The sequence below is a fragment of the Pseudorca crassidens genome, chromosome 9 (assembly GCF_039906515.1).
Source record: "Pseudorca crassidens isolate mPseCra1 chromosome 9, mPseCra1.hap1, whole genome shotgun sequence".
In the NCBI taxonomy this organism is placed as follows: Eukaryota; Metazoa; Chordata; class Mammalia; order Artiodactyla; family Delphinidae; genus Pseudorca; species Pseudorca crassidens.
Window position 1 is genome coordinate 56,556,524 of NC_090304.1, and position 18,755 is coordinate 56,575,278.

The 18,755-nt window shown below is 52.9% G+C and overlaps 2 protein-coding genes across 7 annotated transcripts in view; one reads left to right on the forward strand and one right to left on the reverse strand.

The window, feature by feature from the left end:
• The window catches only part of USP35 (ubiquitin specific peptidase 35), a 76,669-nt gene extending 64,145 nt beyond the window's left edge, over window positions 1-12,524 (forward strand). For 2 of the 3 annotated variants that reach the window (XM_067750479.1, XM_067750480.1), the window contains exons 8-11: window positions 7,199-7,313; window positions 8,256-8,362; window positions 8,900-10,130; window positions 11,359-12,524. In XM_067750479.1, coding sequence (XP_067606580.1) covers window positions 7,199-7,313; window positions 8,256-8,362; window positions 8,900-10,130; window positions 11,359-11,526 — 1,621 coding nt within the window. In that variant the 3' untranslated portion in view covers window positions 11,527-12,524. The remainder of the gene's footprint in view (window positions 1-7,198; window positions 7,314-8,255; window positions 8,363-8,899; window positions 10,131-11,358) is intronic. The other variant, XM_067750481.1, reaches the window with a different exon arrangement.
• An 828-nt stretch (window positions 12,525-13,352) lies between these two features.
• GAB2 (GRB2 associated binding protein 2) overlaps window positions 13,353-18,755 on the reverse strand; it is a 176,049-nt gene continuing 170,646 nt past the window's right edge. For 3 of the 4 annotated variants that reach the window (XM_067750485.1, XM_067750483.1, XM_067750484.1), the window contains 2 exons: window positions 18,240-18,386; window positions 13,353-17,430 (listed from right to left, as the gene is read on the reverse strand). In XM_067750485.1, the coding sequence (XP_067606586.1) occupies window positions 17,287-17,430; window positions 18,240-18,386 (291 nt within the window). In that variant the 3' untranslated portion in view covers window positions 13,353-17,286. The remainder of the gene's footprint in view (window positions 17,431-18,239; window positions 18,387-18,755) is intronic. The other variant, XM_067750482.1, reaches the window with a different exon arrangement.

The window sequence follows — 18,755 nt, forward strand, 5'->3', positions numbered from 1 at the left end:
GCCACTGTGGTCAGAAACGATGCTTGAGATAATTTCTATATTCTTAAATTTGTTGAGGGTTGTTTTGTGCCCTAGTATGTGGTCAATCCTAGAGAATGTTCCACGTGCACTGGAAAAGAATGTGTATTCTGGTTTTTTTAGATGTAGTGTCCTGAAAATATCAATTAAGTTTAACTGTCCTATTGTATCATTTAGTATCTCTGTTGCCTTATTGATCCTCTGTGTAGAAGATCTGTCCATTGATGTGAGTGGGGTGTTAAAGTCTCCTAGTATTATTGTATTTCTGTCAATTTCTCCCTTTACGTCTGTTAGTATTTGTTTTATGTATTTGGGTGCTCCTATATTAGGAGCATATATGTTGACGAGTGTAAAATCCTCTTCTTGTATTGATCCTTTTATCATCATATGATGTTCTTCTTTATCTTTCTTTATGGACTTTGTTTTAAGTCTGTTTTGTCTGATATGAGTATTGCCAGCCCCCCCCCTTTCTTGTCACTTCTGTTTGCATGAAATATCTTTTTCCATCCTCTCTCTTTCAATATATGTGTGTCCTTTGTCCTAAAGTAGGTCTCTTATAGGCAGCATATTGTAGTCTCTTGCTTTTTTATCCAGCCTTCCACTCTGTGTCTTTTGATTGGAGCATTCAGTCCATTGATATTTAAGGTAATTATTTATAGATATGTATTTGTTGTCATTTTAAACCGTGTTTTCCCATTGATTTTATATTTCCTCTCTGTCCCTTTTTCTTTTTGTTTTTCCTTTTCTGGTTTGATGATTTTCTTTTGTATTATACTTTTCTTCTCTTCTTTTTGTTTTTTTGTGAATCTATTGTATGTTTTTGATTCGCGGTTACCCTGTTTTTCAAGTATGTTAACCCCTTCCTGTATCTACTTGCCTTAGACTGGTAGTCATATAGGTTCAAATACATTCCAGGAAAAAAATTCTACATTTTCTTACTCTCCTCCCCTACATTTTATGATTTTGATATTCTCTTTTACATCTTCATGTATATCTTTTTGCTGTTCATTGTTGTTATCATCACTTTCACAGAATTTTTTTTTGTGTGTGTGTGTTACGCAGGCCTCTCACTGTTGTGGCCTCTCCCACTGCAGAGCACAGGCTCCAGACACGCAGACTCAGTGGTCATGGCTCATGGGCCCAGCCGCTCTGTGGCATGTGGGATCTTCCTGGACCGGGGCACGAACCCATGTCCCCTGCATCAGCAGGTGGACTCTCAACCACTGTGCCACCAGGGAAGCCCTCACAGAAGTTTTTTGTTTTTTGTTTTTTAATCTGTGTACTGTCTGCTGTCCTGATTGGGTGATTTCCATTTTTCTATCTTCCAGGTCACTTATTCATTCTTTTGAATTATTCATTCTGCTGTTCATTGCCTTTAGCTCAGCTTTCATATCTGCAAATATGTTTTCTAATTTTTCTTGGTTTCTCTCTATAGTTTCTAGTCCCTTTTTACAGTACTCTGCATTTCTGTCAATAGCCTTTCTTAATTCCTTCAGTATTTTTATTATCTCCTTTTTGAAATCAGTGTCTGTTAGACTGAAGAGGTCTGCTTCAGTGTTCATTCAGGGGAATGCGCTGGGTCATTTAACTGGGAGTGGTTCCTTTGCTTCTTCATGTTACTTATATTTCTCTTACTCTGTAAGTTAAGGAGAAACAATTATCTACTGTGGGCTAGGAGAACTATGCATATGTGGTTTCATCCCTGTGTAGCTTGTGTGGGTTTAATAAATCTGGTGTGAGGCTGTTTTTAGTATGGATCCCCGTAGCCTCTTTTCTCAGCTTGTGCCAGTTGTTATCCCCTTGATAGGGTGTGTGCAGATGTGGTGGCTGGTGCCCGGTCCTGGGGTTCTCAGAGGTGGTGGTGGCTCAGACTCACCCTCAGGGCATGCGATGGGAGTGGATGCGACTTGCAACCACTCCTGGAGTCTGGGAGGGTGGTGGCAGGAGCCCATGACCACTCCTGGGATGTGGGAGAGAAGCAGTGGGGTTTGTGACTGCTCCTGGCGTTTAGGTGGGCGGCAGTGGAGGCTTGCTACTGCCCCTGGAGCCCATGCAGGCAGTGTCTTGCCCTCTGCATGCGTGCCCACAGGGAAAAAGGCTGCAATCTGGGTCCCACCCCTCCCCTTGTACATCCCCCAAACAGTGGTGACTGACCTCTATGACGTCCCAGGCTTCCTCGACATACACCCCCAGCCGTGGTTGTACTGGATTCCAGCACCACTCCCACCGCTGTCTGTCTCCACACAGCCATCCCCAGTTCTCTTCCCAGTTCTGATCTCCAAAGCCCGAGTTCCAGCACCCAGCCCTTGTCAGTTCTGGCAGACATGTGTGTCAGGCTAGGGAGCACAGGGTGGTGGCACTGACCATCTGTGAAGTTCTCCCTCTGCTCTGGCTGCCTCAAACAGGTTGCTGCACTCTCCTCAAAGGCTCTGAAGCTCCCCCCTTCTATCTTGGCTGACCTCCGTGCCGGTGAGGGGGCTTCCCAGGTTGCAGGAACCTTTCCTCTTTCATAGCTCCCTCCCAATGTTGCAGGTCCCACCCCGATTCCTTTCTTGCTTTCTTTTCTTCTTTTTTTTCTTTTTTCCCACCCAGTTATGTGGAGATTTTCTTGCCCTTTCAGCAGTCTGAGGTCTTCTGCCAGCGTTCAGTAGATATTCTGTGAGAATTGTTTCACGTGTAGATGTATTTTTTATGTATTTGTGGGAGAGGGTGAACTTCACATCCTGCTACTCCGATATCTTGATCTCTCCCTGTGATCAATTTCTAATCTCGTAGAATTGTGGTCGGAAAAGCTGCTTGATATGATTTCAATTTTCTTAAATTTACCAAGGTTTGCTTTGTGGCCCAGCATGTGGTCAATCCTGGAGAATGTTCTGTGTGCACTTGAGAAGAACGTATATTCTGCTGCTTTTGGATGGAATCCTCTATAAATATCAGTTGAGTTCATCTGGTCTTATGTGTCATTCAAGGCCTGTGTTTCCTTATTGATTTTCTGTCTGGATGATGTGTCCATTGATGAAAGTGGGAGGTTAAGGGCTTCCACTGTTACTGTGTTACTGTTGATTTCTCCTTTTATGGCTGTTAGTATTTGCTTTATATACTGAGGTGCTCCTATGTTGGGTGCACATATAATTGTTATATCTTCTTGAACTGATCCCTTCATCATTATGTAGTGTCCTTCTTTGTCTCTAGTAATAGTCTTTCTTTCAAAGTCTATTTTGTCTGATATGAGTATTGCTACTCCAGCTTTCTTCTGATTTCCATTTGCATGGAGTACCTTTTTCTATCCCCTCGTTTTCAGTCTGTATGTGTCCCTAGATCTGAAGTGTGAGTCTCTTGTAGACAGCATATATATGGGACTTGTTTTTGTATCCATTTGGCTAGTCTATGTCTTTTGGTTGAAGCATTTAATCCATTTACATTTAAGGTAATTATCAATATGTATGTTCTTATTGCCATTTTGTTAATTTTTAAAAATAAATTTATTTTTATTTATTTTGGGCTGTGTTGGGTCTTTGCTGCGCGCGGGCTTTCTCTAGTTGCGGCGAGTGGGGGCTACTCTTCATTGCAGTGCACGGGCTTCTCATTGCGGTGGCTTCTCTTGTTGCAGAGCACAGGCTCTAGAGAACAGGCTCAGTAGTTGTGGCGCGTGGGCTTAGTTCCTCTGCGGCATGTGGGATTTTCCTGGACCAGGGCTCAAACCCGTGTCCCCTGCACTGGTAGGCGGATTCTTAACCACTGCACCACCAGGGAAGCCCTTGTTAATTGTTTTGAATTTGTTTTTTGTTTTTTATTTTTACGTTACGCGGGCCTTTCCCATTGCGTAGCACAGGCTCCAGACGCGCAGGCTCAGCGGCCATGGCTCACGGGCCCAGCCACTCCGTGGCATGTGGGATCCTCCCAGACTGGGGCACGAACCTGTGTCCCCTGCATCGGCAGGCGGACTCTCAACCACTGTGCCACTAGGGAAGCCCTTGAATTTGTTTTTGTAGGTCTTTTTCCTTCGCTTCCTCTTTGTTCTCTTTTCCTGTGATTTGATGACTATCTTCAGTGTTGAGTTTGGATTCCTTTTTCTTTTTTGTGTATGTGTCTAGTGTAGAGTAGATTTTTGGTTTTCAGTTACCATGGGGTTCTGATATAGTAGTCTGTATATATATGCAAGCTTGCTTTTTAAGTTTCTGGTTTCTTAATTTCCAGTGCATTTCCAATATCCTGCATTTGTACTCTCCTTTCTTCATAATTGCTAGTTTTGATATTATATTTGTGTGTGGATGATTTCCTACCTTTATTGTATGTTTGCCTTTACCAGTGAGCTTTCCCATTCATCATTTTCTTATTTCTAGTTGTGGCCTTTTCTTTTCTGCCTAGAGAAGTTCCTTTAGCATTTGTTGTAAAGCTGGTTTGGTGGTGCTGAATTGTCTTAGCTTTTGCTTGCTGTAAAGCTTTTCATTTCTCTGTTAAATCTGAATGAGAGCCCTGCTGGGTAGAGTATTCTTGGTTGTAGGTTTTTCCCTTTTATTGCTTTAAAAATATCATACCACTTCCTTTCTGGCCTGCAGAGTTTCTGCTGAAAAATCAGCTGATAACCTTATGGGGATTCCCTTGTATATTACTTGTTGGTTTCCCCTTGTTGCTTTTAGTATTTTCTCTTTGTCTTTAATTTTTGTCAATTTGATTAATATGTGTCGACGTATTCCTCCTTTCCCATGTTAGGGAAGTTTTCAGCTATTAACTCTTCAAATATTTTCTCATGCCCTTTCTCTTCTCCTTCTGGGACCCCTATAATGCAAATGGTGCATTTAATGTTGTTCCAGAGGTTCATCTAGTGTATTTTCACTGCCCTAAAAATCCTCTGCTCTATCTGTTCATCCCCCTCTAACTCCTGGCAACCTTTTTACTGTTTCCATAGTTTTGCCTTTTCCAGAATCATACATTTGGAATCATATAGTATGTAGCCTTTTCAGATTGGCTTCCTTCAGTTAGTAATATGCATTTAAGGTTGCTCCATTTCTTTTTGTGGCTTGATAGCTCATTTCTTTTTGGCACTGAATGATATTCCACTGCCAGGATGTACCACAGTGCCATTTATCCATTAACGTACTGAAGGGACATGTTAGTTGCTTCCAAGTTTTGGCAATTCTAAATAAAGCTTGAATCAACATCCCTGTGCAGGTTTTTGTGTGGATATAAGGTTTCAGCTCCTTTGGGTAAATACCAAAGAGTGTGATTGGTGCATAGGATGGGAAGAGTATGTTTAGTTGTGTAAGAAACTGCAAAACTGTCTTCCAAAGTAGCTGTGCCATTTCACATTCCCACCAGCAATGAATGAGAGTCCCTGTTGCTCCACATCCTTGCTAGCATTTGGTGTTGTCAGTGTTCTGGATTTTGGCCTTTCTAATAGGTGTGCAGTGGTATCTCATTGTTGTTTTAATTTGTATTTCCCTGATTGACATGATGTTGAGCATCTTTTCATGTGCTTATTTACCATCTGTGTGTGTGTGTGTGTGTGTGTGTGTATGTATGTATATGTATGTATATGTATATATATAATTTTTTTGTGAGATATTTGTTAAAATGTTTGGCTCACTTTTTAATCAGGTTGGTTGTTTTCTTATTGTTTAGTTTTAAGACGTTTTTTTTTTTTTAACAGTCCTTTATCAGATGTGTGTTTTACAAATATTTTCTCCCAGTCTCTGGTTTGTCTTCTAATTCTCTTGATACTGTACTTCACAGAACAGAATTTTTTAATTTCAGTGAAATCCAGCTTATCAATTATTTCTCTCATGGATTGTGTCTTTGGTGATGTGTCTAAAAAGGCATCCCCACACTCAAGGTCACTAGGTTTCTCCTGTTATTTTCTAAGAGTTTTATAGTTTTGGATTTTACATTTAGGTCTGTGATCCATTTGGAGTTAATTTTTGTGACAGGTGTAGGGTCTGTGTTCAGATTCATTTGTTTTTGGTTTTGGATGTGTACTTGTTCCAGTACCATTTGTGGACAGATTTTCTCTGCTCCATTATAGTGCCTTTGCTCCTTTGTCAACGATCAGCTGACTATATTTATGGGGGTCTGTTTCTGGGCTCTTTATTCTGTTCTATTGATCTATTCAACTGTGTGTGTTTCACCAGTACCACGCTTAGACATCTTTTTTAAAAATCACAGTGGAAGTAAGCCTTGGTTTTGGCTGTGGTAGGACGTCCAGGCAGTTTCTTCTCTCTGAGCTTCAGCTCCAGGAGGAGGTTGAAGCTGAACTCTAGGAACTCCTAACATGCTGCTGTCGTGCTTCTCAAACTGCCTGGGGAAGGACTAGTTTTGTTTCATCTTTTGAACTTCCAGTCTGCTGCAGACTTTTCCCTTTGTAGAATACAATAAAATGACTTACTAGGAAATGCAAATGCTCGTGTGCTTGTATGGTCATAGTACTGTCAAATCACTATACAAGGTTCTAAAGTCTCAGTTTCTGAACTTGCTTTGTCACAGACTGCTACGTGGACCGCACTTTGGTTATACTGTCCTGCACAGTGGGTGCAGGTTGGAGAGATGCCTACCTGTCTAGCCAGAGCTTCTTGGGAGAACAGGAGCTCAGCTGGGGTTTGGGAATTGGCTTGTTCCAGGGAATGTGGTTGTCAGGAGGGGCTCTTTCTCATCTCCCATGGGATCAGACCCCTTCATGAGCCCCAGTCTACCCCCGTCCTCTTTTTTCAGCATATTCCTCACAGTGACCCCCTCCCATGTGAAGGCAGAGGGACAACTTGGGGTGGCAGGGGCCCTGAGAAGGGGCCGTAATAGTTGGCCTGGAGGGCCAAGGTTGGAGCAGGGCGCGCTGCTCTGGACGGGTCTGAACGCCATTTCTCAGGGCAGTAGGGAGAATGGTGTGAGTGGCTGGTGGTGATATTGGCATGGACTCTGGAGCGTGTCTGAGAGTTCCAACTTTAAAACCCTGAGACCATAAGACCTTAGGACACTGGAATCTTCAAATTGTGGAGTCATGGGCTGTTAGAACTGGAAGGGACTGCAGGGGTCACGTTGTCGTCCGAGCTGAGCCGTTCACCTGCTCCTCTTCCCTGGCGCCTGGCTCAGATTGGAGCTACAGATGTCTGTCCTGCCTTTAGCTTGGAGTCCTTGGGTTGCCACAATATGGGTGAGTAGAGGTTCTTTGGGTGCCCTTGGCTTACTCCAGGTGCCCCGCTCTGTTTGGAAGTTTCAGACACTGTGTGCTCCGTTTGACTGAGAACAACTCCCAGCCCTTGATGACCAAGCTGCAGTGGCTCTTCGCCTTCCTGGAGCACAGCCAGGTGAGCGCAGGGGGAGTCGGGGATGCTGCAGAGGAGGCCTGGTCCGACCCCTCCCCTTCCCCACGACCTGCCTGCATCTGGCTGTGGGCCCCCACTTTCTGGCGTGAGTTGTTGGGCCCCAGTCCAGGCTGGCATGGGTTCACGGCTAAAGCCCAAGGGGCCGATTCAGCGCCCTTACCGGGCAGGCGAGGGAATACCTCCTGAGCCCCTCTGTGCTGCGCTGCCCACATCTCTCCCAGCAGTGGTTCAGTCCATTCTATTAGGTGTTGCTTTGTTGGTCTGCTGGCATTTTTGAGCCCTCATATTGCCTGCCGGGCACCCTGAGGGCTGTATTTGTTTTAATCCCTGTCTCTGCCCTCCTGGAACCTAAAGCCCTTGGCCAGGCAGGCATTATGCCAGGCCCTGTGCGGGGGCACAGAGATGAGTCAGCCACAGCCCTGCCTCCACGGAGCGCGTAGTCTGGTGGGGAAGAGGAACCTGCAGATAGCAGCGGTAGTGCTTGAGCAGAGGGAAACGTGAGTGTAGTGCGCGTATTAGGGAGGAAGAGTTGATCATGATGGGCATGGGGGCTCTTGGGAAGACACTGTGGGACAGGTGACACTAACTGCACCTGGGACTTGAACTCTACAGCTAAGCTCCTGACAGGGGAGAAGGGTGTTTCAGGCAGAGGGGATGGCAACGAACAAGGGCCTGGAGTGAAATGTGAGGTGTGTCTGGGAGGAGCAGACTCCCGGAGGATCGTTCACCTCCGTGACCCGACGTCCTGATCATAGGCTACGTGGCCTTGGTGGGATGAGTCAGGGAAGGGGGAGGACTTCAGTGGGGAGGCTGGAAGTTTGGGGCAGAGAGTCCCCAGGGCCATCCTCAGGCCTAGCATACTGTGGCGCTGGTTGGTGAGTGGCCCTGGCTCCTGGCCCTGTCTTTCTCCCTCCTTGGTCCTAGCGGCCTGCCATTTCTCCAGAGAACTTTCTATCTGCATCCTGGACACCCTGGTTCAGCCCTGGCACCCAGCAGGACTGCTCGGAGTACCTGAAGTACCTGCTGGATCGGTAAGGGAGGCCAGGCCTGGCTCTGCACGGGGGCCTCCAGGTCTGGAGAGGGTGCTCGTGGGAAAGCCCCCTCCCCCTGGGCTGTGTTGTCTCTTCCTGGAAACGGGGGCACAGCCCTGCACTTGGGAAAGGCTTGGAGCAGATGTGTGTCGTGAGTGTGGGGACGGGGGCCGAGTGGGAGGGGAGTTTTGGAGATGCTGACGTGAGCCGTGACTGGGAGGGTAAGTGTGTATGTACACCATGCTGTGCTTGCCTGAGCGTGCACGTGTGTGTTTTCTCATCAGCTCTCTGGGGGCACATGCACGTCTTTTTGTGGCAGGTTTGTGAGCCTCGTGCAGGTAAGTATGTAGCATGTGTGCCTGGCTTATGAGTGCATGTGCACGGATGCCGTTTCGTACACGCATATGTATGTTCCCCGTGCCTTCTCCTGCATACGTGTAAACACGTGGCCAGCTGAGTAAGGCAGATGCACAGGTCAGGCCAGTGCACTGGGGATGGGTCTGTGTATGGACGAAGGCCCTTTGCTCCCTGCACCAGGCTGCACGAAGAGGAGAAAACGGGGACGAGGATCTGCCAAAAGCTGAAGCAGTCCAGCTCGCCCTCCCCGCCCGAGGAGCCCCCCAGCCCGAGTCCAACCTCGGTGGAGAAGATGTTCGGGGGCAAGATTGTGACTCGGATATGCTGTCTCCGCTGCCTTAACATCTCCACCAGGGAGGAGGCCTTCACGGACCTGTCTCTTGCCTTTCCCCCGCCTGAGCGCTGCCGCCGCCGCCGCCGCCTGGGCTCAGTGATGCTCCCTGCAGAGGACGTCGGCGCCCAGGACCTCCCTTCGCCATCGCGAGCCCAGGCGCCAAGCAGGGCGGCTCCTCGGAGGCAGAGGAAACACTGCATCACAGGGGACGTTCCCCCCACCGTCCTTAACATTGAAGGCCTGGGCCCCCAGGGCCCCGAGGGGCAGAGCAGTCAGGAGGAGGTGGCAAAGGAGGAGGAAGAGGAGGAGGAGAAGGCGGAGAAGGTGGAAAAGGAGGAGAAAGTGGAGAAGGAGGCCGAGAAGGAGAAGGAGGCGGAGAAGGAGAAGGAGGCCGAGAAGGAGGAGGACGGCCTGGGCCCAGGGACCCTCAGAAATGCTTCTGCCCCATCCGGGGAGGGTTCCCGCTCGGTCCTGGACCTGGTCAACTACTTCCTGTCGCCCGAGAGGCTGACGGCAGAGAACCGCTACCGCTGCGAGTCGTGTGCCTCCCTGCAGGACGCCGAGAAGGTGGTGGAGCTGAGCCAGGGGCCGCGCTACCTCATCCTGACCCTGCTGCGCTTCTCCTTCGACCTGCGCACCATGCGGCGCCGCAAGATCCTGGACGACGTCTCCATCCCCCTGCTGCTGCGGCTGCCGCTGGCCGGGGGCCGGGGCCAGGCCTACGACCTCTGCAGCGTCGTGGTGCACTCCGGGGTGTCCTCGGAGAGCGGCCACTACTACTGCTACGCTCGCGAGGGTGCGGCCCGCCCAGCCCCGAACACGGGAGCGGCTGATGGGCCCGAGCCCAACAACCAGTGGTACTTGTTCAACGACACCCGGGTGTCCTTCTCCTCCTTTGAGTCTGTCAGCAACGTCACCTCCTTCTTCCCCAAGGACACCGCCTATGTGCTCTTTTATCGGCAGCGGCCCCGGGAGGGGCCTGAGGCTGAGCCCGGCTCTCCCCGAGCCCGGGCAGAGCCCACCCTCCACAAAGACTTGATGGAAGCCATTTCCAAAGACAACATCCTTTTCCTGCAGGTGAGCAGCCCCTGGGGGCGGAGGGGCTTCCCAGCACCCACCGGCTCAGACGGTGACGGCTCCTCTCTTGGAGTCTGTTCCTTTTTCCCTTGATCCACTCAGCTGTCACTCAGTGCTGGGGAAGATTGGTGGGCCAGACAGGCGTAGCCCCATACTTCAGAGGAACAGACATGAGGAATGATCAGTGTTTTATTAAGGTGTCATATGTGCTGGAGGAGGGGCTCTGTGAGTAGTGGATACGAGCGGATGGGGGGGCCGCCCGACTCACTGAGCCTCTCTGAGCCTTCGGCTCCACTCTGTAGAGTCAAGGCTGGTATCAAAATGCTTTGCAGCTGAAACAGCCAGCGTGCGGACCAGCATGAGGGGTGCTGCCGCAGGCCGCCGGTGTGGGCACGTCAGGACCCCTGGCCAGCAGCACCTGCGTGCCGTGGGGACCCTGGCTCTGCTTTTGCGTTTCTGCCGAGCTGTCCAGGTGGAGGCAGGGCTGGGCCCGTGGTAAGAAGGCGAATCCACGGCTGGCCTCAGTTCAGCAGGAGGAAGAGCTTCCTCGCTGGCAGAGGGTTCCTCGTGCCCTGAGAGGCAGAGGCTGGGCAGCCACTCCAGGAAGCCTGCAGAAGGGTCCCTGGGGGCTATGAGGTGACCTTTGACGTGCACCTCCTGCTTTGTGGTGCCACGTCAGGCCCTTGTCAGCTGTTCACAGTCCAGTTAGTTAGTAGAAATGAGTTCCTTTCCTTCAGGGGGCTGGGAGGTTTTTTTCTTTTCTTTTTTTTTTGTGGTACACGGGCCTCTCACTGCTGTGGCCTCTCCCGTTGCGGAGCACAGGCTCCGGACGCGCAGGCTCAGCGGCCATGGCTCATGGGCCCAGCCGCTCCGCAGCATGTGGGATCTTCCCGGACCGGGGCACGAACCTGTATCCCCTGTATCGGCAGGCAGACTCTCAACCACTGCGCCACCAGGGAAGCCCCACTGGGAGTTTCTATTCGGGGGAGGAGGAAGAATGCTTTGGAAGCCTAGATACAGGATGGCTCTGGGTCCATCCCACCCATCCTCCCACTAAGCTGGAATGCCTCTAGGGCAGAAGCTGTGGCTCCTCTGCGCCTGGCCCTGGGGACTGGGGTGATGCTCGGAAGGGCTGGGTGGCATTGGGGGCGTGCAGGGAGAACTGAGGCTGCAGAGCCTGACTGACTGACCGTTAAGCTTCCGGCCCCATCCCCATCTGTATTTCCAGGAGCAGGAGAAGGAGGCGCGGAGCAGGGCGGCCTACATCTCTGCACTCCCCACATCTCCACACTGGGGGAGGGGCTTTGACGAAGACAAAGATGAGGATGAAGGCCCTCCGGGGGGCTGCAGCCCTGCAGGTGGCAGCGGTGGTGACTTCCACAGACTGGTCTTCTAATGGGAACCCTCATCCCCTGGCCTGCTAAGCACTTGTGAGGGTGCCACAGGCAACCTCAGTGGGGGGGGACCCAGGTCCCGGGCAGAGGTGCTCGGCCAGGTGGGGTCTGAGGGAGGCTGCGCAGGTCCAGTCCTGAAGGCAGGCCCTTCCGAGGGCCAGAGAGATGGAGCAGGGGGGCTCCTGGGCCCCTGCCCTCAGCCCAAAGGGCACACGGAGATTCACTCAGATACGGAGGTGAGACCCAAGCCCCTTAAACCGGGCCTCAGGCCCCGACACTGGGATCAGCCCCGTTAAGACTTACTGACACCCAAGTGTCCTGGTCAGCTTGAAGCAGCTGAGATGGACACTCTCTGGGCCTTGTCCCCTACCCGCTGCAGGCTATCCCACAGGGCTGAACGTCACAGCGCTGGTGTTTTGCCATCAAGTAGCAGTTCCTTCCCAGCTCCTTTCAGACAGACAATCTTGTTTCTCTGTGGTCTACAAAGCAGAGGCAGAGCCAAGCCCTCGCACAAAGAAGGCGGCTGTGTGTCACCCCTCTGGCCGCCTTCTGGTTTCTCTGAGGGGCCTGAGGCAACATCTGTGGGTGCCTACACTGTTTGTTTGTTTGTACTTTTTCTGAGAGGAGAGGAGTGTAGGTGGGAAGCAGCCTGGCACAGGACCAGAGACTGTCCTCCCAACATCAAGCAACAACGCACAGAGGGGAGGACAGCCTCTTGAGCCTCTCTCCTGCCTCAGTGCCTGAGATGCCACCATTTGCATCCCCCTTCTGGTTAAGAGAGAGCACGTCCTGAGGTTCCTGCAAGTACGTTTGTGTTTCTCACGACATTTGTCCTGAGGGAAGCTGGCTGGCTCAGCGCCTCAGCATTTGGCCGTCATCATGGGGCCGGTCTGGTGAGGAGCAGATATTGACCTCATTGTGCCCTGACCCTGCTGTACCCCTTCTAAATGGAGAGAAGAGAACCAGGGTCTCAAACAGGAATAAAAACAGGTTCTCTGAAGCCTTTAAAGCAGTCGTTCTTCCCGCCTCAGTCACTGGCTGTGAGGTAGGCTCTAACCCTTGGTTTCTTGCTGTGTCTGGACAGGAAGGAGGGGACACCACCCCCTGCCCTGCTGACTTGTGTGCTGCCCCAGGGAAGGCAAGCATGCCCGACACTGAAGTGCTGTGTAACTCAATCAACAGTGAGGACTGGTGGTGGGGATGTGCCCAGATAGATAGGGGTGGAGGGGTGGGTGCACAGGCTGGGAGCCACCCTAACAGGATACTGTTAAGGGACTCTGTCAGGTGGGGCTGGAGCTCCTCCAGACCCCAGGAACTCTGGGCTGCTCAGAGACTGCTGCTGCTACCACATTCCTCCCTTCTTACCTCTGAGAATCTGGGGTGGGCTGGGCTCAGGCAGGGAGGAAAGTAGGCGGCAGCCCTCAGGTTCCAGCCATCTTGGAGCTTGGGACTGCAGTGGCCTGGCCGGGGGCTTCAGGGGCTGCAGGTGGAGGAGTTTTGGCCCAAAAGCCATAGACCCTTGAGACCTCAGGGACCAGCGAAAGTGGGCCGACAGTCGTCTGTCAGAGACAGAGTCATGCTCAGAATTCATCTCTTTGGTCCATTGAGCCTCCTAAGAAAGATGAATTGGCAGATGTTACTACACTTTCCATTTCACGCACCAGGAGTACAATTTCTGAGGTAAGGAAGATTCTCAGCCAAGAAAGGTACCCAGTTATTTCCTGTTCAAATGCAAGTGGAGCAGACTGGCACGGCGAGCCGGGATCCCAGTGTGCGTGCATTCCATCCCCAGCCCCTCCGGACGAGACACACTCAGCAGCCCTCCTGGTTGCGTCTAATGGACTTTATTGTTGTCCAGACCCAACACCATAGTAAAAAGGGACCTGCAAGCTCCAGGCCTGTACCATGTGTCACCACAGCGAAAACAGGACCCATGTGAACACGTTCCCACCCCTCCCCAGACCTACTCACAGGATAAATACGTGTTACAAATTTTTTTTAAAAAAGAAAACAGAATAAATTAATAACTTAAGTGATTAGGCACCAACAGTGATTTGAAAAAATTAAATGTCAATTTTAAATGGTAAGAGGGCCAGAAACCTAAGACTGGGCTTCTTCCAGCCCATTTTCTCTTCCCGACAAAGCAACGATTCTGTGGGAAATGATTCTAAATTTCAAGACACATGTAACCAACAAACACATAAGAACACACACCACCAAATATCACGTGACAGCCTGAATCTCCAGGGGGACCCCTCATCAGGCGGCCCACCTGGCCCCAAAGAGCTGGGTGCGTTCCGGACGGAGGGGGCTTTAGAGCTCCCGCGCTCAGCCTCCTTCCCCCACGTTTTGCAGAAGGGCCAGAGGGGAAGTTCGTGCCAGTTTCCCTCCTGCCCGGCACTCTGTTTCCAGAGCCCTGTCACAGGGGTGTGGGTCAGCTGCAGCTTGCGGCTGAGGCCTTAGCCCTGTGGCAGGTAAATCCCTTGAGAACAGCTGTGCTTCTGTCCTAGGAATGGGACCTATTTGAACGGTTTCGAATGTAGAAGTTACTGAAATCAGTCTAGGGAGGGGACGGGGTTAACTGGCCAGTGCTCTGGGTGCCGCCTATCCCTGGTGATCCAGACCCTCGAGAGAGAAGTTACAGAGCAGGGAGTAGCCACAGAAGAGGCCTCGGGGCCCTTCTTCACCAAGGTGGGAAGGAGACACAAGCTCCATGCCACTCCTTGCAGAGGTGGAGCTGGAAGGGGGCAAGAACAGCTGCTTCTGAGGAGCACCAAGCAGGACGAGGCCTGTGTGAGCTATGCTGGCTGACGAGGCATCCTGGGATCGCAGTCCTTGCCAGGCCACCAGGAGAGGTGGATTCTGACCCACTGAAGGCCGAAGGACCAGTTTTTTACACTGACCAGACAGGGGACTATTAGACACCTTGGTACTTGGGGCTTTTGAGCCAGTCTCTGCTCTCAACAGGCCAATTTTCTCTTCTCTTGTACTTCCTCCCGTCTCTACTCTCGCCTCTACCCGAAGGGTTTGGGGGTTATAGGAACCAAGAACTGGAGGGAGGCCTCCTTGGTGGTTAGATGTGAACACCTCAGTCTCTCAAGACTCCACCCAGTTTCAGTCACAACATGGCACATTCAGAAAATGCTGACATTATTAGGGCACCTTGCGATCAATAGGGGAGGATGCTGGGAACTGAGGGTACCAGTACCTGGGCCCACCTGTAGCCAATGGGGGCACAGGGGTGGCACCATTCAAAGCTCTGCCACGTGAGACCCTTTGCAGAGAGCCTTAAAGGGACACAGGGCTGGGCAGAGTGAGCCACCAAACCCTGCCCAGGGTAGGCCACTGCCACCACCATTACCATTTCACCTGTGGGGACACCAAGGCATGGCCTCACTGCTTCTGAGAGGCTGGGCCCATACTCTCAAAGGTCTGTTCCCAAAGCACAAGGTTCTCTAAGTCTCTCTGTCCATCGTCCTCCACCGGATCCCAGCCTTGCCCTCCTTCCCTCTCAAAATCTGACCCTTCTTCCTCTAAGGCCCCTGTCAGGCACCCCCTTTTCCTAGAAACCACCTTCCCTGATCTCCACCCCCTCCCCACTCCTGCCCCCAACACCAACCTCCTAGAGAACAAGCCTCGATTTCTCTGCACATCATCAGCATTTTAAGTGTCTCTCATGGCCATTACCAATGTGTCCTTGTCTTCTTTCTCATCGACTCTGACCTTCTCAAATACAAAGTCTGATTTAATTCCTGTGTTCTCAGTGCCTAGCCCAGGCGTGGCCATAGCAGCCATTAATGAATGCTTATTGAATTGATATGACTAATACTAGGAGGAAAGGGGCTACTGTTGAGAAAATTTCTCCCGGGATGGAGTAAGGTCAGGCCGCAGGCCTGGGGTGTGCGTGTTTACACAGGCTCACAGGAGCAGAAAGGTGAGCGGTAGCCACCTCCCTTAAATAGGGTGGGAAGTCGTTTTTTTTTTTCTTTTTTTGGAGGGAGGAAGGTCTGTTCACCCCAGGGTAGGACGAAACATTTGGTCTACCAACGTTGCCTCTGAAACTCTTAAAAATTTGGCCAAGAACTTTAACATAAAAGAGCCCCCCTCCCCAGACTTAGGAGAAAAGAGCCTGGCGTGATGCCCTTCCTCCTGTCCCTGGCAAAGGTGGGCAGAGGGTGATGCTGATCTGGTGGCCTTTTAAGCCATGGGAGGAGAGGCCTGCCCTCTCCTGTCCCTGTAGCTAGGCACCTGGGATTCGACAGGGCAACAGAGGGTGACGTGAGCTGAGAACACACTCTGGCCTGTCACCAGGCCACACTTGTACTTCCTTGGGACCTGACACAAAACTCAACCAAACGGCACAAGCTGCCGGCCACTCTCCCGCATCATCCACTAGGCTCTGTTCCGCTCTGCTTGCTCCTTTGCCCTGCTGTGCCCGCCACCCATCAGTCCTGGGAGCTGCCCTCGCCTGCGGCCATGCACATTGCTCCCCTGACCACCACACCAGTCCTCACGTTCTGCTCCACCCTGCATCTCCACGGCACTGCCCGGGCTCGCCACCAGGCCCTCCGGATGTACTCAACCACTAGCTGCGCCTCCCCCACCCCCAGCCTTCGCCCCGCCTCTCAGCCCATCGGTTACCAGCGCCTCCCCTGCCGCACTGCCCATCTTGCAGAAGCTCACTTGCTGCAGCGCCTCCACTCCAGGCCTGGGCGCCGCCCTGTGTCTCTGCCCAGGCCGTCCCAGGGTGGCCCCTCAGTCGTCCCCCCGCCACGCACCTCCACCCCGCACACTGCGTCGCCTTCCCACAGCTCCGCCGGCCCCCCACCACATCGGCGCTCCCACCCCACGCGCTGCACCGCCCAGCACAGTCCGAGCCTCGTGGGTGCGGCGCTCTTGGCTGGGTGGGGTCTCGGGGAACAAGACTATGCTCTGTCCCAGAGTGACAGAGCCGGGACCGTGGCCCCACAGTCCCAGGGGCCCGGCCCCGCAGTGTCTTTGTCACCCCATCTCCTGCTCCTTGTTCTGGGTTGCCCATCATCCTGTCTTCCCCTCCTGCTGTCCTTATCCTTCTGCCTCTCCCACCCGGCAACTGCCACTTGGCCTGAAAATGGGGGACCACAGCAGGTACCCACTGCCCTTCTGCATCTGGGGCTCTAACTCCTTTGTCCCTCAAGACCACCTCTGACCTTCCTCCTCAACTCCTTCATCTTTTGGTGGCCTTGCCTCTCCCCTGCCAAGAAAGACAGGGCTGAAGAAGTCTGTATCCACCTTGGTCCGCTGGTCCTTGGCTCCCTGGGTCAACGAGACGACTTGGCTTCTTCCGGGACTGGGGGAGAGGTAGGCCAGTAGCGGGAGGGACAGGGGCTGAGAGCTGTGCCCAAAGGGGAGGTGTGGAATCTGGCTCAGAGCCCCAGCCCCTCCCTCCACACGTCTGTTAGGTATTCGGGTCTAAAGGGCAGGAAGAGGCTGAAGGATGCTTTTTGGCAATAGCTCTAACTAAGGTGGGTAGAGGCACGGCCACTGCTGATAAAAATCAAAGGTGGGCCCCGAGGGAGCCGAGGAAGCGCCTCAATCTGGCCCTCGCCTCCCAGGGGAAGGGGTCAGGGTTCCTGATGACAAGTGCTTTGAAGGCCAGAGTGGCAGAGTAGAGAGGGGGTGGGCAGGAGGGCGCGCTGGAGAGGAGAAGGGGGAGACAGACGGGGAGGCGTCAGCTCTGGAGACGCCGCCTCTGGCCCCTCCCTGGGGCGGCGGCCCGCGCGTCACAGCTTGGGCCCCTTGGAGGGCTCCGAGGACTGCCGCACGTCTGTCCACTCCTGCATGGTGCTCTGCAGGGCCTGGGTCTTCTCCTTGTCCACTTGGACGTAGTCCACCTTCTCATCGGAAGTGACTGATGACGTGGATGGCTGGGGGACAGAGCGGGGAGTGAAGTGGCTGTGAGTTACCAGTAACGCAGGGGGCGGGCGCGCGGGGAGAGGAGGTGGGGCTCTACACAGCTGCCTCTCTGGCCTGCCTTTTCCTTCTGAAAGTGGCCTGTAAGGCCTGGACTCCAAACCGCACCGTCCCTCCTGGTTGATGCGGCAGCCCCTGCCTGCCGTCCCGATGTCCCAGCTCCTGGGGGGACCCAGGCCCCTCCTTGGCCTGATGGATGGCTCCAGGCTTTCACCTGCGCCTCCACCCGCCTCCCTGTGGCCACTGGTCCACGGGAAGGGCTGTGCCGGGTGCCAAGAAGCACCGGCCACAGGGGTTTGTGCGTGGCTCGCCGTGAGTGCGCAGAGCCATCCTGTGCGGGACGCTGCGCCGGGGCTGCTGAATGGACTGGGCGGCTAAGTGTGCTTCCTGAGGGGGGCCTTCCCGGGCCCGGAAGCCCTTCTGCAGGTTGCACCTGGACAGCGAGTTCTCAAAGAACTCAGGACCAGGACACAGGATCCCCGAGTCTCGGCTCTGTCGTGGGTTCACACGTGACCTCGAGCCGCTCGTGTCTCCGTGTGCATTCGTTCGCCCATCCGCACGACAGGGGGGGTGGGCTGACGGATGCGGTCCTACGGGCTCAGGGTACCTGTGTGCTGAGAGTGAGGGCGCGTGAGCCCCCGGAGACCCAGGCTACGGCACGGCCCAGTCACAGAAGCAGAGTGCTGCGGGCCTGCGCTGAAGGCAGCTGGCCTCCGGGACCCCTCCCCCAGGGCCGCCAAAGCTCGGACTGACACCCACCCACCTGCCCGCCCGCCCCAGGCACCTTGCGGTGGGGGCTTGGGGAGCTCGGCTGGAAGTCCAGGGCCAGATAATCCACGCTGCCAGTGCTCTTCTTAGGGGCCGGACTGTTGGTGCCACTGGGAATGGGAGATGCAGACACTGGGTTTTGCTATCACAAAGGAGGGAAAGACCATCAGTTAGTTTAGGAAACAGATTAACCCACCACCGGGCAAAAAACACCTCTGGGAGTAAGAGCAACTAACTAGCTTGATGAGTGCCGACTCTGTGCCCTGCACTGTGCCGGGGACTTCTCACGTTCTTGTCTAAACCCTCACAACAGTCCTGTGACGTAGGTATTATTACTGTTCTTATTTTTTAAAACGAAGATAAAACTCTGGTTCGGAGAAGTAAAGCAACTTGCCCACGGCTGCACAGCTGGTGAGCGAGGACAACTACCCCGCTGTGCCACGCTGCCTCCCTTCCAGGGCATCAGGCTGCGTCTCACCTGTGATCTCCCGGACAGACCAGCCCCCGCTTG